Source organism: Candidozyma auris, chromosome 4 (assembly GCF_003013715.1).
Source record: "Candidozyma auris chromosome 4, complete sequence".
In the NCBI taxonomy this organism is placed as follows: domain Eukaryota; kingdom Fungi; phylum Ascomycota; class Pichiomycetes; order Serinales; family Metschnikowiaceae; genus Candidozyma; species Candidozyma auris.
The window spans coordinates 364,637-392,588 of record NC_072815.1 but is presented as its reverse complement, the minus strand read 5'-3'; the positions used below and the strand labels follow the sequence as shown (position 1 = coordinate 392,588).

Genomic DNA, 27,952 nt, shown 5'->3' with positions numbered 1-27,952 from the left:
CTCCATCATACACAAATTGAGGTCTTGATGAAAATCAATCGAAGAACGCCTCGAAGCATATTCTTTCACCTATTTATGTCTTTCAGTTGATTTTGTGGCAATCTCTAGTCCCCTGCAAGCTTTCGCAGCCAGATCAGGTTCGCACCACAACAATCATAATACATACTCACTGCCTTGCATTCGATCCACATACTCGCCTCTACCCTATCTAAAACAATGATATGGCGCTTCGACGAGATATAGCGCCAGGACAAAATCACATAGCCCTACGAAAATGGGGTAAAACCTTCTACTCGCCCCAGCTCTTCCACCTAGCCCCCACCTTCGACAAGGTAGTGCCTTTAGCCATCAGAGACATTGTCAAAGCGAAAACCATGCTACAAGTGTACGGGGTCCAGGGGCTCGAGGAACACACCAAGGGCTCGATTTTGATCAACAACTACCCGGTAAGGTGCGTCAAGATCTTCGGAAGGGTGCTTTCCTACGCATACAAGAACTATGACACAGGCGGCGACAGGAACCCAAACAACTTCTACCTCTTGACTGTGGATGACTGCTCTGGCGACGTATCTCATATCACCGTGAAAATCCCAGAACATTGTGTATATGAGCATTTTGAAGAGGACGCCTTAGTCCAAGTCGTCGGGCGTGCACTGTTTGTCCAAGACTACCTGAGACAGATTGTCGGAGACAGCCTCACGGTGCTTTCGTTGGGTCCCGATTTGGCAATCGAGATCGAGTTCTGGAAACAAATATTGAGCACACGGAGGCTTCTAAAGCACTCATGGAAGTATAATCCTGAATACGTAGTGTCCAAGGGTGCTGTGAGTGAGCCAAGGTTTCTGAAGAAAGATTACTTGCATCGCCTTGAGAAGCAGAAGCTACGATTGAGTGACGCCGCCAGCCAGATCACACAACAATTCCACGTTTTGGATAGTTTCTCCGAGGACTCACATTTGCACGTAGATGCAATCTGCTTGGAGGCTGGCGCGGAACATGTTACCAGTGAGAGCACAGGCATGGACCCAAAGTTGTTGAGCTCTGTTGTTGAGCTGGAGGAGGAAGTGAACACAGATGTGGATTTTCATTCACAGAGCAATGCTGAAAAGTCCAGTGATGAACAATGCATCGTTCTCGACTAACAACTTAGACTCTCGATGGGCTTCGGCCATCACCGAGATCGATATCTACGTGCACTCCACAGTGGGGCGTTATCGGCACCTATATATGGCCCCTAATCTGCCAACTTTTATTTCCACCCAAAGTACCCAATTCATGTCTGTCGATCCAATTACCTGCCATATTTTGGACACAAGCTTGGGAAAGCCAGCAAAGGGCGTTACTTGCTCCATCTACTACATCTCCCCGCTAATCACCGATAAGTCTAATGAGGGTGCGTACGACCTCAATCTGCCAGAGACACCATTTGCCATGAGTAAAACAGACAACGACGGTAGGGTCAAGAATTGGGTTGTCAATCCTTCTTTGGACAACTCTACTGCATCTCATCTCGGAATAGCAAGCTCGAAGTGGTCTGATCTCAAGCCTGGTATCTACAAGATCAAGTTTTTGACAGGGAAGTACTTCCACGACTTGAACTCCAGCAACAGAACATTTTTCCCATTCGTTGAGATCATTTTCCAAGTGGAGAATCCTCCTGATAACCATTACCATGTGCCGTTGCTATTGAGCAACCACAGCTACTCTACATACAGAGGCAGTTAATTAGTCTTAATGCATTATGAAGAAATGAACGAAGTTCGGATTAATATTTGCATGCGTCCTCTTCAATAGAAGAATTGTGTGTTGTTCTGCGACTTCTCGTGCACCAACATCTCGTAGCACTTGTAAGCGTTCAATTCGTTCTTGATCTTGTTCACCTCTCTGGTCTCAGTAAGGTAATATTGCGTCACAGACTTGTTATACCTTCTGTAAACGTACGAGGGATATGTTTCGCTAATAGAAACTTTGCTTGAAAATTTAACCGCCTTACTAGACGATTCGTTGGGTACACTGCCGTCCTTCAAGATCGAATTCATCACTTTCGCCAATGGTGGTGATGAGTCTTCCCGCTTTTCATGGGGGTTGAAAGCTTCGACGACAATCTCCACCAGTTCCATGTCCCGCATTTGTTTGACGTGTTTAATGAAATGATTGCTATGGGCTTTGTCGTCCAACATATCCTGCAATTGCGATTTATCAAGCTTGATTGAACGCACTCTTTTGGGGCCCTCGTCAACAACATCGACGCTGAGGCTGCCTGCGGCGTAGTCATCATAGCCAGGAGACCATGGAAGGTCTTGCTCTGACTTCAGACACTCCGCAATAAGAGGCTCTGGCAGCTCTTCAGTGTCTTCGCTGCTGGATTCAGCTAGTTTCTCAGGGAGCGACTCATCAGAATTCAAGTTATCTTTCCTTTGCTGATCTGCAATCTGGGCTCTCGTCAACTCATCATCTTTCAAAAAGAAGGCATTAGCCTTTGGCTTATTAGCCAATTGTTCGTTCTCCAACTCTTTCTCGACTTCATCAAACTTCAACAAAACATCATCGAACCCACCTTCTTCTGCTTCGAATGCAGGAAGACTGTAGAGGTTGGGTGTTTGCGTGTCCTCTTGAAAATTTTCAAACACAGGAGATGGGACCTTAGCTCTGACGCTGTATACTGGTGATGTGACTTCCTCCTGTTTGCTGCCAGGCAAGATCTTAATGGTCTTGAAGAATTTGCGCTTGCTCTTCTTCGACGAGCTTGTTGAGATGGAGGCACTGGACAGATTGGAGTGTGTGAATGTAGACATATTTTGACGATCGTCAGTATTCGTGGGTCCCGAAGGCTTTAGCCTTAGAATGCTGCCAAAAACCTCCTTCTTGGAATCGCCAGAGTTCTTCGTGGATCGACTAAATACCTTCTTGAAATTGTTCATGGAAAATGACTTAGTCATGCTGTTGGTACGTTGCAATTGAGGTTGCTTTCTGTCGGGCAGAATCAGCTTTTTGGACGTGGGTGTGTCGGGAACTGCCACAGTGAAGTTCATCTTATCAGGCGTTGTAGGCAATGACTTGTCAAAGTCAACGTTGACGACATTAAGCATAGATAGCCTGTTGCGTATGAGAGAAGCATTATTATTTTCATGCTCTTTTCCAACGAGATTTTTGACGGGAGAGCTGTTTAATGACATTGGAGGAGGTTTCTTCGACATTTCATTATTGCTTTGCTCCCAAGCCGGTGATTCGGATTCATTTCCCAGCTCTGACGGGAGCAATGGTTCCTTGGTAGTTTCTTGTGTGGTTTTACCCGAAGCCTCTTCAGCTTCATTGGCAAATTCCTGTTCTCTCTCAGCTAAAGTGTCAGAAAGAGACAATTCTATCGGCTTCAAAGCTTGTTGCTCAATTATTTTACCAGTGAGCTCATTGTCCTTTTCAGCTTTCTCCTCTTTATTTACAACCGGTTGGGGTTCAGGCTCGGCGGACTCAAATCTTTCCAATTCGGTCTTGACGGTCTCAATATCACCCGTATTTGGAGCCAGTTGTACGAGCGCCGATTCTTTGAGAGATTCAACTTTATCCTTTTCAATGCTTGACTGACCTGCTTCCGGACTTTCTATAACACCTGGCAGTACTTCTGTCAGTTTAGGTGACTCTATAACAGCCAGTTCCTGAGGCTCATGCAGCTGCGAACCATGCGCGGTAGAGGTAGGGTCGCCATCGCGTTCGGGTTCCTGAGCCGGCGTTTCCGAATAGGCGTCAAGAATATGGCTGATACTGGCATCAGTTTTTTCTCTCTTGATATTGGACGTTCTTTGTTTAGGCGATTGATCCTCCTCTACAATGGGCCCGTTTCCATCACCATCCTCCAGGTTGGGTTTGCAGATAAGCTTGTCCTCACCAGCGGCAAAGCTGTACTCACTGCAGGGAGTAAATAGCTCCTCGTCTAAATTCACAGACTTGCTTGTATCAGTGTTGACGGGTCTTGGACGCGGTTTCGTGGCCAAAGTCTCGCTTGAGGTATTGGCGTTTTGTGAGAGCGTGATGGCAGAATCCTGTAGAGACGTCGAGACAGAAGGCTGGTGCTTCAAATCGGCCAGAGTGGCTTCGCCTTGCGAATTGTCACCCTGAGCTTCAACTGTACTATTATTCTCGTCAGCTGATTCATCTAGTAGCATTGATTTGTACGGTTTCATGGCCGTAGTAGGCCCAGTGAGAAAAATTTCTTTCAAATTGTTTTTCTCTTCCTCTGAATTGGAGATGCTAGTAGCGGCCGACGTGTCTGTGTTGTCGTTGGTGGGAGTGGTGAAAACAGTTCTGTCGTTAGCGCCTGAATGAGTGGAAGACGCGGTATCGTCGATTTCTATGTTGTGGTGATCAGGGGTTGTCTGGGGCAGAAAGTGCTCTGAAGAAGAAGTGGAGGAATTTTCCAGCGAATCCATGGGTGAGGAGCCATTACCTGAATGCGTCTCCTCATGCACACTACTCCAACGCTGCTGCTCGTGCACTTTTGAGGCAGAGGGTTCCAGTCCTTCTTCGTGAGCGTCGCCATACTCTGCACTGGTGAATGAGGACGACGACGGCGATCTCTCCAGCTCCAGGTCAGAGTCAAGGTCCAGTTTCCGTAGGGATTTGGCGACTTCGCCGTGCGGGTTGGGGCACGAGTCGGCAATGTAGTCTGATGCCTTTGCAGCACCTTCTCTAATGGATTCCAACGACAGACACGTTGGAAAAGGCGTCTCCAGGTCGCGAGACTCATGGCTCAATTCCGAGTCGAGTTTCGATTCGTGATTTTCCGACGTGGTGACCGAAGTCTGCGGAGTGTTGGAACTGGACCTGTTCAAATTGTAGCTGGACAAGCTCAGGTTCTTCGAGTCTGAAGACTTGGCATCCAGAACGTTCAACCGGCTTGTGGGAGTGGCACTGGAAAGTGCATACAAGGACAGTTCTGACTTGACGATGTTGGTGGACTTCTCCTGGTACTTGTTGTTTGTGAGAGAGTAGGAGCGGTTCTGTGGGGGCATGGCAGGGCCCAGCACGGTGAACTGCGGTCTGGAAGCGATCTGTGGCGACGGGCTGACGGAAGGAGGTGCCGAGAAGTTGGCGATGTTGATGTTGGTGTCCCCCCGGGTATTTCTGAGCACATGGGCCAAGTCGGAGCGGGATCTTGCCTTCAAGTTGTTGAACGAGTGGGATCTGGTCATGTACGGAGCGTTTGTGGCGGTGGTGGTGGAGGTGGCCAGCTTTGCCGATGAGTTCGATGCTAGTGAGCTGGAGCGAGGCACCTGGGAGCGAGGAGCAGGCCCAGGAGGACCAGGAATCGGACTGAGTCCCGGGACGAACGCCGTTTGGTGAGGAGTCTGATGGCCATAGTTATTCGTGGGATGTCCACGGGAGGGCCCTTGGGGTGAACCATGAGGTAGAGGGAGCTGCCCCTGGTATGATTGAGTGTCTACTGGAATTTTGGGAGGACGATGGCGCCGCAGGGGAACATTTCTTGGGCGAAACACCTCGCCGTTGGGAAAGCAGAAGGGAGCATGGGGATCTGTGGTCTTGGTTTTCCGCTGCAAGCGGTTGTCCACACTGAGCAAGTCGTCGGTGGTGGACTGTCTCACATTATGGGGCGAGGCCCGGGTGCCAGACTGGGAAGTAAAGGAGCCAGACCGGTGCATATCATGGGACAGGGGAAGGAGGTAGTTTTGGAGTTTAGCACGTCCAGTGTATAACGGTCGATGGAGCTAGTTGGGGAAGAGGTGTGGTGGGTGTGGATGGGTGAGGCTGCCTGAAATTGTAGCGAGTGGAAGGAGGCAAAGATTAAGGTAGGGGAGGGGCACGAAAAACAGCGGGAATCCGTGGTGTTTGCCCAGGGTAAGGTTTGTGGCAGTGGATGCAGAGGGGTCTCCGAACAAGTAGTAGGTTTAGGGATCTGCTGAGGAAAAACACTAGGTGGGAGGATAAGTAAAGCGAGAGAGAAAGGAAAGAAGGAAGGAATCTGGCAGGCTGAGAATAGCGTGGGGCGGCGGGCAGGGGAGCGCAGGCCCAAGGTGCGAAAGGTGCTAAGGCTAAAGTAAGGAAAAGTCAGAGACAGAGAAACAAGGTTGATAAACAAGCACGAGGCAGAGTGTTTGAGGAATAGAGTTTTAAAGGTTGAGTTTGGTTGAAACATTCTTTTCTTTTTTTTCTTTCGTTTGTTTTCTTCTAAACCTAGCAAGCTTTGAGGTGACATTGGTATCTGTTTCGTGGGTGGCCTGCTTCGTCTCCTGGAGCTTGTCCCACCGCCGCCGATGCATCCACATCGGGCGAGAAAAGGTGAGAAATGAGAAACCCACAAAACCAATGAAACGCGGAGCCCACAGGTTGCAATTGACTTGTTGTGATGTCCAAGGTACTTTGTGTTTCATTATAATTGATTTTACTTCATTTTTCACCATCATCATCATCATTATCGGTCAGTTTTCCTTACTTCTTCCCGGGTCCGTAGTGCTTTGGTTGCTGCTTCGCCTAGGGTCTCAAACCACCCTGCCTGCACTGGCTGCTCGGCTTGGCGGTTCTCCTGAGCGCACCGACCCATCCACCGCCGAGACACCAGCAAACGGGACACCGAATTCCAAGCACGAGCCTGTGCCTGCTTGGCAAAGCCCATGGCAATTGGCTTTCGGTTAAGTCCCTTTTTCACAGAACACATCTCACAATCTAGTCATCTCGGTGGGTTTGTAGATCGCTGCGGATGTCTCGGGCTCACCTTTTCGCAGCCATCGACGCTGCCCGGGCAACATTTGCCTGCGTGCGTCGCTGAAACAAAACAACATTGCTGGTCTCATCGACTTAGTTCAAGAATTCTACCTTCTGCAAATGACTGGGAATGCGCTAACGAGGCTTCAGAGCAAACAAGCCGCCGCCGGCCACGAACAATTGCTTTGACTTTTGCCTTGTCCCTTTTTTTTTTTAATTTTTTTTTGTTTGAGCCCTGGCCCAAGCGAGAGAGAGCGCACGATTTTAGCACCTCATTTTGGCTGTCTGCTACTTTAGTTCGCAGCCTTTCCGCCCTGAGCGAAACGCGCCGCCTGCCAGAGGTGCTATATTCGCGCCAGCGCTGCTTGTTTCCAGCCGAACCGCTGCCTTTTTCGTGCGATGCCAGCGGCCAAATCTCGGCGGCTTGGTATCTGCCGGGGACCAGAAATAAACAACCACGTCAAGTCGCCTGCCTCTGTGCCCCTGGCGGTTTTCCTTTTTCTTTATTTTGACCTTTTTTTTCTTTCTCTCGCTTTGTTTTTCTTTCTCTCGCTTTGTTTCAGCTCTGGATTCCTGTCCCCAGTTCGCCTTTTAGATTATGCGTTGTGGGGCAATACTCCATGGGGAAACCAGACCACTGCGGTTGGTCCTTTGCACCCATTTCTGAGACATTGTAAGACAAGCTTTTTCGCACCAGTTTCTGAGACAAACCTGCACCCATTTTGTGCCCTACCTTCTACTACCATGCTCTTAGTAAATTACATTGTAGTCTGCCTTGCCTCTTCTATCCACTTGGCCAGACAACGCCCACCAGCGAAAATAAACCTACCTTCTGCTGATCTCTCCGATGGCTCTCTTATGCGGCTCCCTTCGCTGGAAACACAGGATACTGAACCAGCTGAGCTCGATCCTCCAGTGTCGGCCACAGCAGTGTCCGTGACACCATGGATAAGCGAGTATTTAGAATATAAAGCCAAAATGGACGTCCCGTTTGACGCTTTTGAGGCCACGTTGGTGCTGACCCCAATGCTGCAGGGCTCGAAGCACTTAAATACGAAAATCACCAACTACGGTTCCAAATTGTCCAACAATGGCGATCTTCTGTCATTCACCAGACACTTGGTCGAGCTGCTGAAACAACATTACTCTGAAAAGCTGGGGAAAGAGAAGTCGTCGTCGTCCGCGCCAGAGGATTTGGATATTGAAAGCTTCATCAAGTACTTGATCGAGCACAAAGGTTTCACAGAAGACCAGCTTGAATTCTTGCGGCGTCCAGAGCTTGATCACGGCCAAGAAGTCATCGAGAAAGAGCTCACGCGGATTAAGCAGAAGCAAGGCCCGCCAAAGAGAATATCTGTTGGTGGTGAACTGTCCAACGAAGGCCACACTACCACCATGCCAATTTATACGTGCTTTTTATTTCTTCTATCGATTATTCTCTAGCACCTCAATATTTGTAGTCGCCAACCGCCACATTGCAAACATGAAAACCAGCTGGTATGGTGCAAACATGAGCCCTAGAAACTTCACATATTCGTCATGAAGCGGGACCCAGTCTCTCTTCGAGCTGGGCGCCATGAATTTACCTTTCTTCTTGAGGCCATTTTTGAGTACCTCGACCGCATGGACTCCGTCTTTGACCTCTCGTAGAAGCTCAGGTCGGTTGGCCAAATACCTTGACACCCCTCGAGCCACTCCTAAATCATCATATGCAAATATGTCAAGCTCTTTAAGGGTGAAAAGAGCAAACATTTTGGCCAGCCATTCGCCTATGCCTTTGAGTTTCACGAGCTCCTCCATGAGCTCAGCGCTCGAACTGTCTCTATAGAACTGTACGTTGGCTAGTCTAGACTCTGGATTGCTGAACACCTCACTGATGTGAATGATGTACTTAAGTTTCTGGCCCAGAAGCCCAACTGCTTGCAAAGTCTCTGGCTTCATCGCAAGAACCGCCTGCGGTGTGCGACTGTCCCCAAGCAAAGCGTTAAACCGCTCTTCAATAGCTTTGGCAGCTGATCCTGATATTTGCTGTCCCAAGACTGACCGAATCAATGCATACCAATACTTGTGGAGCCTCTCAGTATCCAGGACCTCGCTAACCTCTTGTTTGGAGAAGACCTTGAATGGGGAATGAACGATTACTGGGTATAGTGAAGGGTCTTTAGAAACGACATACTCGACACCCTTGATGAAGTCTGTAGTATGGGCATCGACGAAACTCTGAGGAAGCAGGAGGTCCTTTGGAACGTCAACATTCTTGAAAAGATCCTCGATGTTTTTCTTGGGAGGTTTCTTTGAAGGTGACCTCAATACGGTTTCTTTCTTGATCTTGGTCACTTTCGTAGGGGAAGGAACGATCAGGCCGTTTAGGCTTGAGTTTTTGGACCGTGTCAATACCATGATTAGAACAGAAGGAGTGGCAAAGTGAGAAAGCGAGTAGAAATATCTCAAGAGAGGTAATCGATAGATCACTGCTAATTTGCCTTTAAGCAACTCGGTCAGATCACTGATATCGGTGTTTTACATGCACTACCATAGAGATGACTTGCTAAAGTACAAAATTTAGAGACAAATTGAAGACGGAAATAGGTCTGTTTGAAAGCAAGCATCATTAAAAGTCTTCTGGAAGATATTGAAGTAAGCCGAAAACTCAAAAGATTTCTTGAGAACAGCTATCAAGCCTTTAATGACGGAATTAGACTTCAAGCAGCGAACTAGACCAAATTATTTGAATTCAGGAAACCCCCGAGCTTCCAAATTTATCCTCATCAAGTCAACGTTAATACTACAATCGAAGCACTGGGGTCAGGTTAAACCTTCTCAGCATCATTAAGGGTGCCTTGTATGTGTTAGTCAGACTGTTTGTTTTATTCCTCGCCCGAGGGCATCAGATAATGTAGATAAGGTAAAATGGTAATCATCATTCACATACCGTTGAAAGAATGTAACTATAAGTTGTAGTCAATAGTACTATTAAATAACACTGAAGAGCGCAGAGTTGAAAAATTCTATGTACTGTACTGATGTACCGGGTAACGCGCACAGAAATGGTTGCAAAAAGAGTGTACACTAGGGCTTGCTTGAGCCTCCACTATGTCCAGACTTGAAGCTGCTCAAAGAAATCAATCCTTTTCGGAGTCAGGTCAATATTTTGCACAACGCCAGCTCTCACATCATCAACCATGGCCGGGTGGCCGCACGTGACGAACGCACAACTCTGGGTGGCCTCCTCGATACTTTGCTCGATGAGAGCCTCGATGGAGGGTCTGCCTTCGATAAAAGCGATATGAGGAAAGAACTGCTTGACTCTGCCTAAGACATCAATGGTTTCAAGACTGCCTTTCTCAGTAGAGGAGGATACAGAGTGAGTGGACTCGTGGGCCAGAATAGCGGCTTTTTCCTCATCCCTGTCTTCATAAATTGAAGGGCCAGCAGACTTGTTCGTGGAGAGAAAAGAGAGGTCTTCTTCGTTACAGAGCTCTGGTTTGGTCACGTAAACTGATACCTCAATCTTGGTTCCCTTCAATGCCAGCAACTCTTTCCATACCATCAGCAAGAATGTGGTGTCCCGAATGATCCAATGAAGCTTGATTCTCTGCTTCTCTGGCGACTTCGCTGATGAGTGTACGGCTTCAGAGTAGATTCCTGGAAAGCCGTGCCCACCAGCCAAATATATGACATCGCTGTGCCTTGAGACGTTAGAAGACTCCCCGTAACAGCCATCAATGGCAACTCTCATCTGACAGGTTTTATCAGGCATCGCCATGAGGTAATTGGAGATTCTTCTGGTAAGACCCTTTTTCACTTTGCACAAAAAGACCATAGACTCTCTGTTTGGCGACTCAATATAACAGAAGGGGTGATTTTGCCAGAGAAGCCAGCCATAGCCAAAGTATAACCAGCAGTGACCTCCAGGCTGCACTTTTAAAGTGGGTGACTTGGGAACAGTAACGCGTAGTGTGTCGCCTTCAATCAATTGTACTGTGGCCTTTGGACAGCCAAAATACCCCATCCTCACAAATCTTATGACCCTGTCTGCTACCCAGAGACAAGCAGCAGCAATCATGAAATGCGTGTAGCCGAACCAGATAACATGCACCCAGCAGCCCATTATCCAGAACACAGCCAAAATGATGTGGATCACCAAAAATATCTCGTAGCTCTTTCTCCTTAACCACAATATACCTTGGAAGCACATGAATGACCCAGCTATGGTAGCAAAGCAGCCATAGATAAGGAAATCAGTTTTGATATCAATCAAATAAGTGCCTCTCAAAAACTCCTCGTAAGTGTAAGCAATTGAGTGAGCAATGGCAAGAAGCACCACGATTCTGGCAATCCAACGATGGTACATCACAAAGGTGGAGAATTTCCAACCCGTGAACCACTGCAAAATATTGCTTCTTCCGCCGAAAATAATGAGCAAGATGGTCCACACAAGACTGGGGATTCCGGTTCTGTCTCCCACATAATAAGAGATGGCTCTGGCATTGCTCCAGTAGGGATCATCTTTAACATGATATATATGCACAGACTGAGTGATCAACGTGTACACGAAAAATATGAATACACAAATGGACTCGAACCTTGTGGGCACAAGACCGTCAAAAAGACGGTAAAATTTCTGTTCCTGGTTACGTTTCTTGTCCATCAACGCAGGAAGAGTGACGTACTTTCTCCACGTTCTCGAGTAGACACCATCAAAGAGCATTCTTGACTTGGGAAAGAAAAACGTAGTCCAGTTGGCAACTGCTGAAATGAAGCAGACACCCAACCAGAACACAATTCCGCCAATGGCATACATTAAGGACTTGTCTTTGTTTCCATATAGAGCGGTGTTGATCCTTAGGAACAAGTCAGGGAAGTAATGTCCAAAATCGACAATGACAGACTCGTCACCCATTGGACGGTGTTGCATCATCTGCTTATGGGTCATATGCCCTACATCAAGACGGCCAGTGACATTGACATATACGCTGTTCTCATGAAATTTCAGCAAGGCCAAACGAATGTCTCTGACAGACAAATTTGGGTCGTTACATGCTTTGTGCACTATGTCGACGGTTTTTTTAGAATTTAAGCCCATTCTTTCAAAGCATCCAGAAAAACTCGAGAGCTTGACAGGGTCAAAGCAGTAACAGCTGTACAGCCCTCCGTGGCCGTTGCCACATCTACTGTAGTAAGTTGTAAGCAAGTTCGCACACGCAGTCAACTTGATCTTCTCATCTCCATGATATTCCACGGGCGAGTACCGATCTGACCAGATGCCCACGAAACAGAGGAAGAGTATGGCTGCGAAAAGCGGGACTGCTGTGAGGAGAGCTCTGCGAATCATTCTTGGTGGAGAGACAGAAGAAACGAGAAAGAAGCTTAAACTGCAGAGATTATTGGTGCAATTTATCACATCTCCCGCCATGGGCCCAGGCTGTTGGCGAGCCATTTGACAGGCCCAATGTGGTAGGTAAATTACGCGAGCGGCTTAACGAAGTTGATGTATGGCTAGGAAACCATTTTGTGGAAGAGAACAATGCAAGGGCGGTCAAAAGCTTGCATGCTGTAAGCGAAGTGCCCAATTAGTGAGAAACAATGTTTTTTACTGCTCATTTTGACCTTCGCCTGATCTTATTGGTACATTATTCATGAGCAGTTGAACCAAGACAGATGCAGCGAGTAGGTGCGCCCAGAAATGGCTGCGAAAAATTTGCTCATTCAATTGGGGGCGGGCAATGGCGGCTGCTGGAAAAAAAAAAAAATAGTTGAGGATTTCTGATTGACGAGTTAGAAGGTGTTACATTGTAGGCAGCTCTTGCAATTGGCCCCCAGTTTGAAGATTTTGCAAGAAAATCTTGTTTTTCTCGTCTATATCTTGTACATTGTTCAGAGCTTTTCTGTGCGCTTCATCTAAAGTGGATGCGAAAAAGGTAACAAAATTGCTCGAGGCATGAGCCAGTCAATGGAACTGGTATTCGATGAGATAAAGTGTCGTGTGAGAGAATTCCGTTGGCGAAAGAAAAGGAGAAGTAGCAATTAGTATAGTTTGGCATGGAATGATGAACTCGGCTAGTGAAAGCTGCTTTGCAGAAAAGGTAGTTGAATTAGGTCGACATATAGGCTTGCCAGTGAATGATCTGCCGTGAATTTAATTTCAATAACCTTGTAAGGCTTCATTAGATCAATAGAGAAGGTCCCAGCTCGTGACTAGGTCTGTTTAGGATCAAGCGAGCGATAGAGCTCCAGCAAGCCTGATTTTAAGAATTTTCTGGCTGCGTTGGTCTGAAACCCGAGCACGAGAAGGATTCGCAAAGCAGGATTTTCACTCTAACATAATAGATTTTTCTTGGATGTGGTCCTTTAATCCCATAGTCTTTTATTGGGATCACTATGCTCCTCCCTAGAGTCATCAGTATATCATCGGTTCACGCCATTAACTATAGACAAACGTTAATGGTCATGAAGGATTATCAATAACAGTATCTATGTTTCCCGCAACCTCTCAAGAAAGCCATCAAATTATCTATCCGTTACACCGTGGAACTGACCAATCGACAATAGCCTGAACAAGTGACCAGCTAGAAAGTTATGCCTAGTTCTTTCTGACATACTGTTAAGCTGACATCATTGAGTTCTGCTGCTCCTGATATTTCGCTCAATGTGATGTTGCAGCCTTGCTGGCACCTTCAAAAGATCTGATGATGTGCATTGGGTGAGGCTCACATGGAAGCTTTCCTCCTGTCCCAATTCGGAGGTAACTAAAACACAACGCATTGTCCCTTCTAATTTTCAACAACATTACAGTAGAGCAAAACTAAAGCCTTCAAGCCCATCCACATTACTCAATTTCCACACTTACTACATATGGTGATGATGGCCACGTTCAAAACCACCCACATCGACTGTATGCTGGTTGATCGTGGGCATGTGGCACAAAATAGGCCTGGTGCGTATTGTGATCCAGAGAACACGCGGCGGCCAAGGGGAAATTCTTCACACTAAGTCGACGTGCGTTTGCACCCAGCTACAAGATGAAACTCGAAGGCACAAGCAAGTGATCCACAAGGTACCGTTTCATGTCAACTGCTATCCTCGGCTCCCTAGCCTGTGAGCAGAATTTTTCACCACCTCCCATCCTCGGGATTTCGCAGCCATTGGTGCCGACCTGCACGTCCCCAGGCCATCCCACTGGCCCACGCAGCAGACGTCCAGAAAAATGTTACCTAAAGTTGAGATGAACAGGAAAGGGATATGACATCAGCAGGCTAAACAAAGAAGTTGGCCGAGCATAGATGTCAGATCCAAGTGTATGCATCACCACAGAACACTTGTGAGAATAATAATAAGGGCAGCAGTCCCGAGTTGTCCCGAGGGGGCCCAGGAAGGAAAATAGGCCTGCCTCGGGAAGGTGGATGTCGCCCAGGAACCGATCGCCAGGTGCATGGAATCTCACCACTCGGGGCCGAACTCATGACTAGACAAGATATCATGCCCAAGATTAACCATTACAATTAGAAACTCTCAAGACTAAAATCAGGTAGTGGGTCACCTTCAACACACCACCGCCAACCCACCGCCAACCCACGTCTTATCAGGATCTCGTAATTGCAGAGGCACCGCGTAGTGAGGCTGGAGGTGAAAATTTGCACCATCTCGAGGCCGCGGCCCACGGGCAAAAAACCAGCGCTGCCCCATGGAGGAAACGCACCGGCGATGAGGTTCTGGTGCCGACAGAGGTGACAAAACGAAACATAAAAAAATAGATATATAAAAAAAGTGAAAAAAAAAGGCAAGAGCCCACGTATCAAATCCAATCGAATATCGCCTGCGTTCATCGCCCGACTAGCCACAATTGAGTTAGACTAGTGCCTTTGGGCCTCAGTCCATCTGTGTAAGGATCTGTCACCGCCGCACTGAGCACACAGTAGCAGCAGCCAGGACCAAGGGTCTTCGCACCACCACCATGGCTCCCTCGGGCCCAAGCCTCTGCTTCCTAGTGGTACCCTGCCACCCCCTATCTCTAGGGCCTAGGAAGGAAGTGAAAAAATTTGGACTTGATGTTCCGGTGCGTTATTCTTCAGCCTTCAGCCTTCAAGCTTTTCCTCATTTTCTGGCCTTTGCCAATTGAGGATGATGTTGTCTTTTTTTTCTTTTCCTGCTGCTTGCTTGCTGGAGCCCTGGTATGGGGCGAGCCTAATCAGGGAGGAATGGACCAAATAGGGCGGCGTGGGCCAGGGATCCAGTGCGGACACCGAGGCAGTAGGCAGTCGAGAGCATCCAATTACTGCCCTTTTCTGCCATGTTTTCCTTGTGGTCGCATTGAGGAAGCCACCATTTGGGGCGTTTTTTTTTCCCTGCTCTTTTCTTTTTGCTCGCTTCACCCCTGGGGATCCGGAACCTTGGCTCCCTAAAAATAAGAAGCTTAGGCGCCTCACCGCCAGCATTGCAGCACTGCTGCAGCATTGTCTTCCTATCTCTGCCGCCCGCAGCTGGGCCTATCCTTGCACCCGAGCGAAAACATATAAAGCGCCGGTTCTTCCTGCTCTTTCACGACTTCTTGAAAAGTTTCATCGCCTGGCAAACTTCCATCCTTTGGTATCCCCCCTACCCTCTTCACTTTATTTATTATGCAAGCGTCCACTGCATTGTGCCTGGCCATGTTGGGCCAGCAGAGCTGCCACTACGTTTCCCGGGTTGAGCTCGTTGTTTCCAGAACCTCGGCCAGCATCGCCCTTCTCATGATGCTCCCACTAGTGTTGATGTTTGTCGTGGACTTGACGGTGTACTCTGTCCAGACGTTGTTGCGCTACACGTGGCCACGCTGGGCCGCCGTTGTTGCCAGATACACTGCGCCATTCACGGATTTGGCCGTCAAGGTCAAGAGCCAGAATATGGTGAGAAGGTTGCTCAAGACATGGCGGGTGCCCGAGGCGCCTGGGCGCCACTTCAGGTTCACGTGGTTGGCCCGAACCGACAGAGCAGAGCACTAGTTCTTTTCAGTGGCCCCCTAGTTGGTTTTAGAGCTTGTTCCCCAATTTTGTTAAAGACTTTCTTCTGGACTACGCCATTTGCATTGTGGTGCCTGGGCTGGCCCCAGACACTCCTATCCACCGTACGCAACAAGCATACAAACTTTATACAAGAACTTGTGAATACACAGTCGCCAAAGACAAAAACAAGCGTAGAAAACCTGTAGTTGTAAAAGACGGCCATCGGCGCCGAATGCCTGGCCTGAAAAAGTGGTTGCAAAATGCACAATGCTCCAGTGGATTGCTGCGACTGTACTTTGGCCAGGCAAAGGTGATTGTTCTTACGCAAGGGCCGGGGCCTGTGTGGCGGTCGCCAAACTTTATTGTTGTCCTGGGCTCTCCACTCCCTTATTCAGGGAGGAGGAGGCGTATGTTCAGCTCTCTGTCGGGGTGCTTCCAGGCCATTTATGGGTTAGAGTTATGAGAAGCGATGTTCTCGGCTGGGGCCTTATCTTGATGCCTCCACTCGTTGGCCCCATTGGATTGAGATTCTTCACGGTGTAGTTCAGGTTTCCATCGAGACCATTCCTTTTGTTACCTCTCATTTCGCCTGGAATTTTGACGCTTGCAATTCTTTCTCGATCGACAAATCAATGAGCCATTGAGCCCTTGGTGGATCGCTCTTTGCACGCCAGCCTTGTGGGTGCAAATTCCTGTATGGTCTCCCGGCGCCTGCTGCAAAGAGGTGCCCTAATACTCTGGTTGAGAAATTGGAAGAGGAAATAAAAGGAGAAGGTCTACTAGAGATCAGGGGCCTAGCTGAAGAAAAAAAAAATTAAAAGGTACAAGGGATCGTGGTGGACCTGGAGCCGGGGCTTGCACTGAGGCTCTCCTTGCTTTCCGCACAATTACATCAGGCAGAGCACACAATCACAAGGCGAAGTGCCTAAAGACATGGGACACTTTGTCAGAAAGAAAGGAGTGAAGCTCCAAGCACTGCCAATCAAAAGTGTCAGCTTCGTGCTTGATAATTGATGGTGGAAGGTTGCTGTAGTGTGGCTAGTGAGGAGAGGCAAGGATAATGGGGAGAGATAAAGGGGAGTGAGGGATTTAGGGAAATTGAACGTGATAGTCTGTAAAAAAAAAAAAATTTCAGGGGGGTTGCAGACTATGACTTTTGTTCTTTGAGGTTCTAATCGATTCTTTTGCTGGTTTTGGTCTGTACGAAGGTGCCAGCTGCGCTACGGGATCCCTGAAACAGGGAAATTAACTTTGAGTGGTGGTAGCTGAAGTTCAGAGGAGGTTTACAGCTTCGCACTAGATTTGTCAGAAGAAGGAGAATAGGGCACTTTGTAGGTGCGCACAAGCGATAAGAACATTTGGTACGTTTCTCGAAGTAAGAGCATCATTAGAATGGCAAGAAGCGTATAATTGAATAAATTTGGTCAGGAGTAGGGCTCAATTGCACATTGATGACTCCCGCTAGTCCACAGAGCAAAATGCAAGTTCGCTTCAGCACATTCAACTACACCATTTTGCTTTGCGGACAATTTCTCAAAAGAGTTATCCTTCATCTACGTACTGCTTTATTTAGTTCATCTAAACCATTTCACGTATGCTCTTTGCCTTATCTTTCTGGTGGGACCGCCTCGTTGTGTACCTCACGTGCAAAATAAGCCGCCGAGTCCTTATCAACGATTTTGCAGCCGTCTGCATACACTTGTCAGAGCACATGGTTCTATATGTGGCTTTTTATAAACTCTCAGTTGAGTTCAGGCTCAAATCTTAGATCATGAACCCGTCAATTGCACTACCCGCTCGTACTCACTACTTTGGGAACGTGTCGAACGTATCGTTTTTCCCCCACACGCTTACTACCCCATACAATTCCGGCGCTGGCGCGCCACCTACCTAACTAGGCAGGAGAAGCCGATATCCCGCTATCGCTCCCCATATAAGATAATCCATCTCCTACCGTCAGTGAATTGTCTATCCATTACCCTCCAATTAGCTAGCATGGTGTCATATACGCAATTTCTCACCAAAGATCCTCTTGATAGCTATGAGGATCTCGACAAGTACAATCGCGAGTACCTCCCTAAGGTGGAAAAGTACCGTGCTGATCTTAAAGATGCCATCAAGCCGGAGTACTCAACGGAGTTGCCCAAGGCTGCTGAGGCATTGGCCGAGGAGCAGTTCGACGCAATGAAGTATTTGTATGACAAGAAGCTTTTGAGTGAAAAGGAGTTCGAGATCACGGATTCTTCTGCCACTAGAATCTTATCTCAGATCGCCAAAGGTGCTTGGACATCGGTAGAAGTTTTCAAAGCGTTTGCTAAGAGAGCCACCATTGCTCACCAATTGACCAATTGCGCGCTTGAACTTTTTACTGAAGAAGGTTTAAAGCGTGCTGAGTACTTGGATGACTACTACAAGAAGAACGGTAAGACGGTGGGTCCATTGCATGGGTTGCCTGTTTCTTTGAAAGAGCAGATGAACTATAAGGGTAAAATCACCCACGGCGGCTATGTTTCCCACATCACCAATATTGCTGAAAAACATGCGCCTACGGTTCAGGTTTTAGAGAATTTGGGCGCCGTGTTCTACGTGAGAACCAACCAGCCTCAGACCTTGATGCACTTGTGCGGTAACAACAACTTTATTGGTTGGTCCAGATGCCCTTACAACTTGTCCTTGACTGCAGGTGGCTCATCCTCTGGAGAAGGTGCCATCACTGCCTTTGGTGGATCTGCTATCGGTATTGGCTCTGATATCGGCGGAAGTGTGAGAGGGCCAGCTGCATTCAGTGGTTCTGTCGGCTTGCGTCCAACCACGAACAGGTTCTCTAAAGCCGGCGGAGTTTCTTCAGCTGGTGGTCAAGAATCTGTGCCCGCTGTACAGGGACCCATGGGCAGATCTGTGAACGATATCGACATGATCATGGATGCGTACATCAACCAAGGCAAGCCCTGGGTGTTGGACTGCATTTCCATGCCCATACCATGGAGAAAAGTCGAGAAGCCAAAGCCACAAAGCTTGACTGTGGCAATTGAATATGACGACGGCATTGTTCACCCCACACCACCAATTACCAGAGGTTTGAAGCACCTTGCTGAGAAACTCAAGGCAGCTGGAGTCAAGGTAGTTGAGCACAAGGCTCTCAAGACTCAATTTGCGTACGAGCTCGTCAACAAGATGTACTCTGCTGACGGCAATTACAAGCAAAGAGCACTCTTGGCTCCCTCTGGTGAGCCCTTGTGCAAATTGACCAAGTGGAGTTTGAACTACGGTGACGGCGCCAGGGAGTTTGGTGTTGCTGAGAACAGACAAATGAGCATTGACAGGGATAAGTTGAGACAAGAGTACACTGACTACTTAAATGAGAACGGCATTGATGTTCTCATATCGCCAGTGTTTGTCAATGTGGCCCCCAAGCCGGAGACTGCCTACTGCTGGTCATACACCACACTTTTCAACCTTCTCGACTTCCCATCTTTGACAATTCAAACCGGCTTGTATCAGGACCCCAAGCTTGACAAATGGGACCCCAAGCCAGTTCCAAGAAGCGACTTGGAAAAGCTCGAGCACGACCAGTACGACCCTGAGCAATTCAAAAACGCCCCTATTGCGGTGCAAATTACTGGTAGAAGGTACTTTGACGAGGAAGTTGTTGCAGCAGGAAAGACAATCGAAGATATCTTGGGCGTTGATTTGCTCAAGCACCATTAAGTGTCTCTAGAGTGTATATAATAAAAGAAAGAACATTTACATTTTGCAGCCAAAAGTAGTGTGTGTGTGTAGGAATGTGGAAAATCTGGCGAGCATCTGAGGAGCCAGCCAATTCCATGTCTCTTTCAATCGAACCGCTATGGATCAAAGAAACGCCGAAGATATAGTCATTGTGGGCGCTGGCGCTCTTGGGCTATCGCTGGCTCTAGCACTATGCGAAAACTTACCAAATATATATCAAATAACAGTTGTATCGGAACACTCGCCTGATAGTGTCCCTTATGACAGTAAGTACACTTCACCCTGGGCAGGAGCCCACTTTCGGCCATTTCCACTGAAGAATGAGGCTGAACTACGGGAGTATCCGTTGACAAGGTTAACGTTACAACGAATGAAACGGTTTGCGAAGGAATGCCCTGAGAGTTCCGTGAAGCTAGCTAAGGGCATTGAGTATTTGGAAGAGCCAAGCGAGCAGTATAAACACATTGCTGAGGGGTACAGTGAAGGAATCGATAATTTCAAGGTGTTGAAGGAACTCCCCAAAGGATTCAAGTTTGGTGCATCTTACGATACTTACGTTGTCAATGCACCAGTGTATCTCGAATACGTTTACCGCAAACTAAGGGCAGAGTATGGCGTGAGGTTCGTAAAACTGCGCCTTGGACGGCTCAGTGAAGCTCTATTGTTTACTAGTTCGCCAAGCCCAATTATCATCAATTGTACTGGGAACGGCCTTCAATGGACAGGCGGCACCGACCCTGCTTGTTTTCCTATTCGTGGACAAACGCTTCTTGTCAATGCTGCCCACGATAATTCCTTAGCGGACACAACTGTGACTGTCCAACACAGGCTGGGCCAGTGGACGTTTTGCATAAACAGACCGTTGAACGGCGGAACCATTATTGGAGGGACCAAACAGCCCTACGATACTGACCCACTGCCCCGACATGAGGACACAATGGCTATCTTGACAAGAGCAAGCAAATTGTTCCCTCAGCTTATGCGAAAGGACAAGAATGGCCAGGCTTATTTTGACATCATACGAACAAACGTCGGGTTCCGCCCCGCTAGACATGGAGGGCTTAACCTCAGTGTCGAGCGTCATGGACCCTACAAAGTGATCAATGCCTATGGGGCAGGTGGCTCGGGGTTTGAGCTTTCGTATGGTGTTGGACTCAAGGTGGTGGAGACCTTGCGCACGACTCATCGGGAGAGTCAGCTCTGAAATCAATCACTACGCTATATGAGTCACTAGTGTCAATCTCATGCGCACGTCGTATTATTGCAAGGAGTTCATGCAAGGCGTTTCTAATGCGCTTTACAATAGCAAGTCACATTGGGTGGCAACTGGCTGTGCTCATGGTGAGTCAACAGGTTGCAAAATGTACACTTAGGAGAGCTGGCCTCCCAATAATTGCTAAGATATCAAAAACGTACATGGAAGCTTTTGCTGAAAATATCGTGACATCATGATTTGCGGCCTACAACTCTGAATGAAAACACCTTCTACTGGCGATTTGTTTGTTGTGATTAGCCTAGCCCACGTTTAGGAACCAGGGTACCCAGTGTGCATTTGGTCTCCACAATTCGCGCTTATCGAATGCAACAATTGTCACTGTATAACGATAAGGCAACATCATCCTGGGGCAATATTATGAACTCATACTATGACTGCTTCTCGATTGATGACCATTCGAATAAATAATGTTCGAACTGCCCAATCCACTTTTTTCTTGCGCCAAATCCACGACAATTCCCTTCCAGACAACTCTGGCATGATACGAATACAGGAGTCACCTACCGACCTAACGAGCAGTTGGTATAAGCATCACTTGTTTTTGTTGGGACTCGATAAGATCAAGCTCTGTGTGTACCAGAAGCTTTCACATTTCCATACCCAGGTTGGCGGCGGCGCCATCAAGTCTGTCGTGAGCGACTTGGTGCTGTTTGCTAAAACTGAGTGTGTTTCCCATCCCAAGATCCTCGAGCACGTGGGTGGTTCTGTAGAACTGTCCTCCTGTCGCCAAAACAACAGGAAGCTGGATGTCAGGTCATTCTATGTTCAGGTAGCGTACAAGCTACTCACAGAGGACGAGTCGAAGGTAGATACCCTTGCAGATGCGTTGCTTGAGTTGTACTTGGAGCTGAGGGGTCACAAGCTCACGCTTAATGCACCCGTCAATGCTCAGGAGAAGCAGATTCTTCGATTGGCGGCAAAGTATTACAAGTCCTCCTCGATCAACTACAGACTATTGTACGACCACAAGTCGTACCCTCGCACAATCGATATCGCGGACCAGTCTCTAACGATCCACCTCCCTCCTTTGCCTCAAATAAAGTCGAAGCACTTGTTGGCAAAGGCTCTCATGCATAAGGAGTTGTATAGAGCAGTATTTCTGCCCGATCATGACTTCTACAAAACGTTGGTGTCGAACAATGTATCAATCGATAGACTGGCGCTCAATGTAATTCGCTACGATCTTCTGGTACTTGATGGACTTGGAGACTTGTTCTTGGCGGGGGAGTCATCGGAATTTTTGTACAAGTTCAGGCATCTGGACCCGTACTCGGCGGATGACACCTTTGGCAAGAAGACATACAATTTGCTCCGAACTATATTGGCCACAAATACATTGCTCTCGAGATTAGCGGTGGCGTACAACCTCCATTCAGCTCTCGATGATGACATAGTTTGTGAGATGCTTGAGCACGAGTATATCCCATACATGGCGGGCCATAGAGATATCGAGCCACCTACTTGCCAAGCTAGATACGAAGAGGAGTTCATAGCGGACTACTTTGAGCAGTATGTCGGAGCGCTCTATCTAGAGCAGCCCGTGGTGGCCAAAGCATGGATCAACCAGTTGTTTGAGCAAATATTGTTCTCAATTACCGACTCGTACAGAATCAAGCATCGCAAGCGATCACTTGTTCAGTACGACTACCGCGCCTGGGGTGTGGATGTGATCGGTAGGCCATTAAAGTAATTTAAATCTATAAACTTATTCGGCATCAATACCATCAAACAGGAATAAAATTCACGCTTTAGGTGCATGTCTCATCATAAGCTCGAATCCATCATCTTTCTTCTTTTTCTTCTTCTTTACTTCAGCATCACGAGCAAGGCTCTTTTGGGTTGCGAACTTGGTGTCTTGCTCCTCCTCCTTCTCATCTGATGACAGAGCTGAATCAGAGTCGGAATCCCCTGATGAATCAGAGCCGGAGTTTTCCGATGACCGACCCGAGTCATTCTTGTTTGAGCTAGAGCCCATCTTCACAGAACTCTTCTCTTCAGCTGAGAATTTAGCGTCTCGAACGTCGGGTAAACCTCTTTTTTGCAAGTCATCGAGTGAATTGAGTTTAGTCAACTTGGTTGCAGAAGAAGCAGGGGGTTTTGTCTTCGCCTTCGCTTTCTTTTCGTCCTCATCGGAGGACTTGGAGAATGGTGTGTCAATTGTTATAGTTCTGACGCCCTCATCGTGTCTATGTATGGGTGGCGATGGCGCCTTCATTGGTTTTGTAGTTGGCTTCGTGAGGGAGCCAAACTTCTTCTTCAGCATGCGTGAGCTTACAAGACTTACTAAAGCTGGCTTGCTAGCTTTAGTAACAGGAGTGGGCTTCTTATCCGCTTCATTTCCAGACTCTGATTCGGAATCGCTATCCGAACTCGAATCTGAGGACGAATCTTTACTATCTTTTGATTTTTCGTCTTTCGTTGATCTCACAACCTGATCTTCAACAGCATCTTTCTCCTTCTCTTCTTTGTCCTCATCCTCATCATCACTTTCTTCCGAAGACGATGTAGATTCTGACGACGAAGATTCAGATGATGAAGGCTCTGACGATTCAGATGACGATGCAGATGACGATGAACCAGACGTTGAAGATGCATCGACAACAGAGCTCCCAGGTTCAGGTGCTTTACCTTCCTTCATCTTGGCAGGATCGCGGTGAATCAGAGCCAGTTTCAATTTTTTCGTCTTTGGCTCATCAACCTCTTCGGGAGCGGATCTCTTTGGTGGAAGAGCCTTCGTTGTATCATCAGTGGATTTCGGATTTTTGATGGTCTGTCTAGGCAGCTTAGTTAACGCGTTCACAAGCATAAGTGTATCAACCTTACCTTTCTTAGATGAAGTGACTTTTGCAATAGGCGTCGACTGCTCCTCTTCAATTGGAGGGTTTCGAGGTATGCTTGATTGCTTGGAAGATTCTTGTTCTTGGTCGGTATTTGCTTCATCACTATCAGATGTACCATCCCTTGTCACAGCGTCAGTCAGCTTGGACTCCTCCACTATCATTTCCTCTGATGAACTCTTCAGTAATTGTTCATCCTCATCCTTTGCGTTTGAGCCTTCCAGCTTCAAATTCTCTGAAGATTCTTCCGATGACTTGCCTTTCTGTGAACCATGGGCTTGTTCTTGTATTCTTTCAGGGGATGCTGACTTTGAAGAAGCCGAAGCATATTCACTCAGGCTTCTTTGGTGCGATTCGTTTCCCTCATAAGCCTCACCTATTGGAGCATTCAGTGAAATCTTACTTTCATCATGAGTGTCTTCTGCTGTCTCCTCGTCTTCCTTATCAGTGTTCTCATATGATGCTGTGTTATCTTTCTTCCCCTCATGGTCCTTTGATGCCGTTTCGGGAAGTTTGCTAGTCTCATTTGACTCCCCAGCGTCGTCCTTTGCTGACTCCTCTTGACCGCTCGAGCTGCTTTCTTCATCGGAAGAAGAAGACGACGAGCTCAGAGTTAAATCATTTTCGACTTCAATATTCTTTTCGTTGGAATTTGCAATTAAATCGCCGCTGTTTTCTTCTTCTGATCCGCTTTCACTGGAGGAGTCTAAATCAATGACTTCTGGACCTGAAGAGCGCGTTCGAAGGCTTGACCGTGGTTGCACCGGAGACTTCCTGAGGCTTCTCCTGGGGCGTCCCCTGGGCCGCTTTATAGGTTGGCTAATGGAATTTTCATCTTCCAGGTCAACAACACGAGCAGCTTTTCTGGCTCCTGAGTTGGATGGTTTCCTTTTCTCACTTCTCGAATATGCGGGGGTCTCATTTCCACTGGCTCTTGAGTCATGACCTACCGAGGAGTCGATCACAACATCTGGAGAGCTATCAGAAGCCGCCGCAGCATCCTGTAGTTCAACATCCTCCTCTTCCTCACCTTCCTCAGACTGAGACAGTTCACTTCTTTCATCGTCTATCTGATTATCACGTATCTTGCTTTTCTCCTGCCCTTCTTCCCCAAGGAAATTCTCATCGCTTTGTTCACTGCTTCTTTCATCGCTGTTTTGAACACTACTGTCATTATCAGCCGCCGCCGCTTTCGATGGTGATGATTCGTTGGTATCATCAGAGGTAGGATCAGCAGTTCGCAGAAGCTTTGGAGTAGTAGGTTCAGATTTAACTGCTTGAGTTTGCACTTTATGCTGACTGGTGATTTTGGCATCAAGTTTCTTCATCTTTACGTATATGGAAGAAAGTTTTGATTTGCTCGCAAAACTCTTGAAGGGAGAAGGTAGGTTATTGGCCCTAATCTCTTTGAGCTTTTCTTTTTCCTTTTCCTTTTCGTCCTCAAGATTGTCCAAATTATTTTCGAAATTTGGAACACCTCCAATAGTGACACGAGATCGCAAACTTCTTGACGTCGTAGCGACTGCCGCAGTGGCACTACGTCGCCTGCTTTCAATTTCAGCCGCATTTCTTGCTATGTTTTCTTCCCGAATTTTTCTTTTGTGCTCTTCCTCCCTAGCAAGGAAATTTGCAGTATCGGGTTGTGAAGGTGCCAACTTCTTTGTGATCCTGCTGGGCACACGCATACTATTGTTTTTAAAAAGCGATAGAACTTCATCTTTAGTAAGTGAGGGACCATCGTGGTGCTCTTTGGATCTGCCTGTTTTATCTATGCTCTTGACATGTTCTTCTTGCCGCTTTTGAGGTGCACTCGTTTGGGTTGATCCATTAGATTCAGCCGGAGGTTCATCTGGGCGAGGCAGTACAGCAATTGTAGGAGTTAAACCTCCAAGACTGCTAGCTGGGCGTACTGTGGCATCGCTTGGTATCAGTGAAGTTCCTGCTTGGTCCGATGGCTGAGCTGTTGAAATTGTATTTGAAGGAGCTGCTTCACTTGCTTCTTTTTGCTTTCTGAATTGTTCCTTAGTCTGCTCCTGTTGACGCAATGCTTCTTCTTGTCTTAGCTCAACTTGTTTCTTCAATTCCGCTTGCCTCCTGAGATCATCCTGCTTACGCAAGGCAGCATCAAGTTCCAATTCTTTTTGGCGAAGAGCCTCCTGTTCTCTCGCTAATTCATGACGTTGTTCCAACTTTTTTTGAATTAGAAGTTTCTTGTCTCTCAACTCCTGCTCACTCACAGATAATTCTATCAGCCTCCTCAATTCTTCCGCCGGTTGCAAAATACGATTGGCTTCAGCCTTCTTCATCTCTTCTTCGACCCTTCTCTTCTCTTCTTTACGTCTAGATTCTTCCGCCACCTTTTGCTCTACTTCTTTGATTGCTGCATCGCCTTGTTGTTTGAGTAGCTCCTGCTGCTTCACTGCATCATCAACAACACGATCAACTTGTCTCTTGAATGACTCTTGCATTTTCTGGTTTTCAACAGGGCTTGTGACGTAATAAGCTTTGTTGATCACCGGGAGGGGTTGCAGAGTGTCTTGACTAGAAGCAACAGAGATACCTTTGCTCTGCGAAATTTGTGGGTTTTTAAGGTGAGTCTGTCCTTGCACCCCTGGCAGGTGTGAGAGATGACGATCACCCGTAGTCTGAGCTTGTGTCAGACGAGTGCTCTGCTGATTCGATATATGATTTGAAAGTGTCGGGTGATTGGTTGGAGCCTGCTGCGGGTCGAGGCCCTGTTTGTAGGGACCCAAATCCGCTTTCTGTTGTGGAGGCTGTTCACCTGGAGTATAAGACATTAAATGCCTTGCAGGGTACTCTTGAGCCAGCTTTGGGGGTACATTATTGTTATGATGCAAGTTGGAGTCATTAGTCAAGGATTGAGGCTGCTGAACTGCGTAGGGTGGTTGGCCAACTAGATTGGTTGGATATCCATATATATGCGTAAGATGCTGGGATGGTTGGTTTGGAACTTGGCGAAAAGGATAGCTTGTTGAAGGTGCAAACGGTACGGCGTTGGACTGGGGTGAATTCTGCTGATATGTCTGTGCTTGTGATGAATTGAGTAAACGGTTTTGTCGTGCCTCGGAAGGAAGAGTATTGATATTCTTGGTTACGTTTGGGATCTGCGATGACACAGCGTTGCTAACTGGTTGCTGAGGCGCCTGCCTATTATTATATGGAGTCAGCGTGTTTAAAGGCTCCTTTTTTGAGGGTGTTTTACCTAGGACTGGTGGGGGAGGATCAAGCTTTGTAGCATGTACTGGAGCTGCCGTAGAAGTGTTACTTTTTTGGGTAATTTCACTCTTCCTAGTGTGCTTAAGCAGCCTATTGGACACCAGATCGTCGCTTTCCGTGCCATCATCAATCTCATCAACTTCCGGAGATTGACAAGCGGCATCTGCCGGGGATACTTTGGTACCGTTATTCTCAGTAATCCTTTCATCTGCCTGCTGCTCAGCTGGCATTTGAAGCATGCCCGAGGTGATTCTTTTCCCCGAGTTCGAAGCCGGGGATGCCTTTTTCTGCGGAATTATTTTTGAGCTGGGTGTTTGTTGTTCTGGAGGTGGCGGTAATGACACTGGAGACTTGTTGATGGAATTTTCAGCAGTGGCAGCAGCATTTGAAAATGTCGAGCCGTCTTCTGCTGCAGGAGACTCCTGACGAATGCCCCAGATAGTTCGAGACTTTTTCATCAACCTTGAGTCATTAAGCTCAGAAACGTCACCGCGTTTTCTGGAAATGTTGCTTATATCGCCGGTCGTCGAATCAGGCAATATCGTAGACGTTTCCCTCGAATACGACGGTAGTAAATTGTCCACAAGTACACGCACGATGTCTCCCGACAGAAACACGTCGCCGGCGGCAAAATCTGGGTCCAAATCACACGTGTTATTATCCTGAACGCCTTCAATTTGCAATTTATCCGCTTCTGGATAAAGCTTGTTATACCTTTCTATAAGCGCATCACAAACTTCTCCAACTGTGCTAACAGGGTCAGTTAAATGTAGAAATTTTTTGTATGACAGAATCCCCAGCGTGGGAATTTCAGCCTGATTCACGGGGATGAGGACCACCTGTAGCTTGAGTTTCATGGAGGAAACGGGAGGTGTGAGTTTTATTGTAAATATATTTGTGTAGGTCGAAATAATCCCAAATCGCGATGTAAGTGGTGATGCACCCGTACCCCATCAACTACTGCTACTACTAAAACATAAAGCTGGGATACGCTGGTTTTTAGAATAAATAATTTTGATATGCTTAGCAGCATGTGTAAAGTCGAATCATGGCTTCCTGGTACCAGTAATGGCACTTATTAAATTTACCTGACACTATCTGTGGCACTCAAGTAACAGTGAAACATTCATGTGTGTCGAAAAATTTCACCGATGAACACGCTGTAGCCTTTCTAAATA

The 27,952-nt window shown here is 47.3% G+C and overlaps 10 protein-coding genes across 10 annotated transcripts; 6 read left to right on the top strand and 4 right to left on the bottom strand. All coding sequences in view use genetic code 12, as the record gives it.

The window, feature by feature from the left end:
- Positions 1-221: 221 nt before the first annotated feature.
- Positions 222-1,142, top strand: STN1 (Stn1p; the record flags this gene model as incomplete). The annotated part of the gene is made up of 1 exon (XM_029037096.2): positions 222-1,142. The coding sequence occupies one exon, from the start codon at positions 222-224 to the stop codon at positions 1,140-1,142; it is 921 nt and encodes a 306-aa protein (XP_028888152.2).
- Positions 1,143-1,275: 133 nt separating this feature from the next.
- CJI96_0003857 (uncharacterized protein) lies at positions 1,276-1,725 on the top strand (the record flags this gene model as incomplete). Its single annotated transcript, XM_029037095.2, has 1 exon — positions 1,276-1,725. One exon carries the CDS (start codon positions 1,276-1,278, stop codon positions 1,723-1,725), a length of 450 nt encoding a protein of 149 aa, XP_028888151.1.
- Positions 1,726-1,787: 62 nt separating this feature from the next.
- CJI96_0003856 (uncharacterized protein) lies at positions 1,788-5,654 on the bottom strand (the record flags this gene model as incomplete). The annotated part of the gene is made up of 1 exon (XM_029037094.2): positions 1,788-5,654. The coding sequence occupies one exon, from the start codon at positions 5,652-5,654 to the stop codon at positions 1,788-1,790; it is 3,867 nt and encodes a 1,288-aa protein (XP_028888150.2).
- A 2,485-nt stretch (positions 5,655-8,139) lies between these two features.
- On the bottom strand, positions 8,140-9,114 carry CJI96_0003855 (DNA-3-methyladenine glycosylase II; the record flags this gene model as incomplete). Its single annotated transcript, XM_029037092.1, has 1 exon — positions 8,140-9,114. The coding sequence occupies one exon, from the start codon at positions 9,112-9,114 to the stop codon at positions 8,140-8,142; it is 975 nt and encodes a 324-aa protein (XP_028888148.1).
- Positions 9,115-9,524: 410 nt separating this feature from the next.
- On the bottom strand, positions 9,525-12,049 carry CJI96_0003854 (ferric reductase family protein; the record flags this gene model as incomplete). The annotated part of the gene is made up of 3 exons (XM_029037091.2): positions 9,525-9,553; positions 9,647-9,662; positions 9,818-12,049. 3 exons carry the CDS (start codon positions 12,047-12,049, stop codon positions 9,525-9,527), a joined length of 2,277 nt encoding a protein of 758 aa, XP_028888147.2.
- A 3,283-nt stretch (positions 12,050-15,332) lies between these two features.
- CJI96_0003853 (uncharacterized protein) lies at positions 15,333-15,695 on the top strand (the record flags this gene model as incomplete). Its single annotated transcript, XM_029037090.2, has 1 exon — positions 15,333-15,695. One exon carries the CDS (start codon positions 15,333-15,335, stop codon positions 15,693-15,695), a length of 363 nt encoding a protein of 120 aa, XP_028888146.2.
- Positions 15,696-17,690: 1,995 nt separating this feature from the next.
- On the top strand, positions 17,691-19,403 carry CJI96_0003852 (uncharacterized protein; the record flags this gene model as incomplete). The annotated part of the gene is made up of 1 exon (XM_029037089.2): positions 17,691-19,403. The coding sequence occupies one exon, from the start codon at positions 17,691-17,693 to the stop codon at positions 19,401-19,403; it is 1,713 nt and encodes a 570-aa protein (XP_028888145.2).
- A 391-nt stretch (positions 19,404-19,794) lies between these two features.
- Positions 19,795-20,628, top strand: DAO2 (Dao2p; the record flags this gene model as incomplete). The annotated part of the gene is made up of 1 exon (XM_029037088.2): positions 19,795-20,628. The coding sequence occupies one exon, from the start codon at positions 19,795-19,797 to the stop codon at positions 20,626-20,628; it is 834 nt and encodes a 277-aa protein (XP_028888144.2).
- Positions 20,629-21,070: 442 nt separating this feature from the next.
- Positions 21,071-22,390, top strand: CJI96_0003850 (uncharacterized protein; the record flags this gene model as incomplete). The annotated part of the gene is made up of 1 exon (XM_029037087.2): positions 21,071-22,390. One exon carries the CDS (start codon positions 21,071-21,073, stop codon positions 22,388-22,390), a length of 1,320 nt encoding a protein of 439 aa, XP_028888143.2.
- Positions 22,391-22,441: 51 nt separating this feature from the next.
- CJI96_0003849 (uncharacterized protein) lies at positions 22,442-27,631 on the bottom strand (the record flags this gene model as incomplete). The annotated part of the gene is made up of 1 exon (XM_029037086.2): positions 22,442-27,631. One exon carries the CDS (start codon positions 27,629-27,631, stop codon positions 22,442-22,444), a length of 5,190 nt encoding a protein of 1,729 aa, XP_028888142.2.
- Positions 27,632-27,952: the final 321 nt, after the last annotated feature.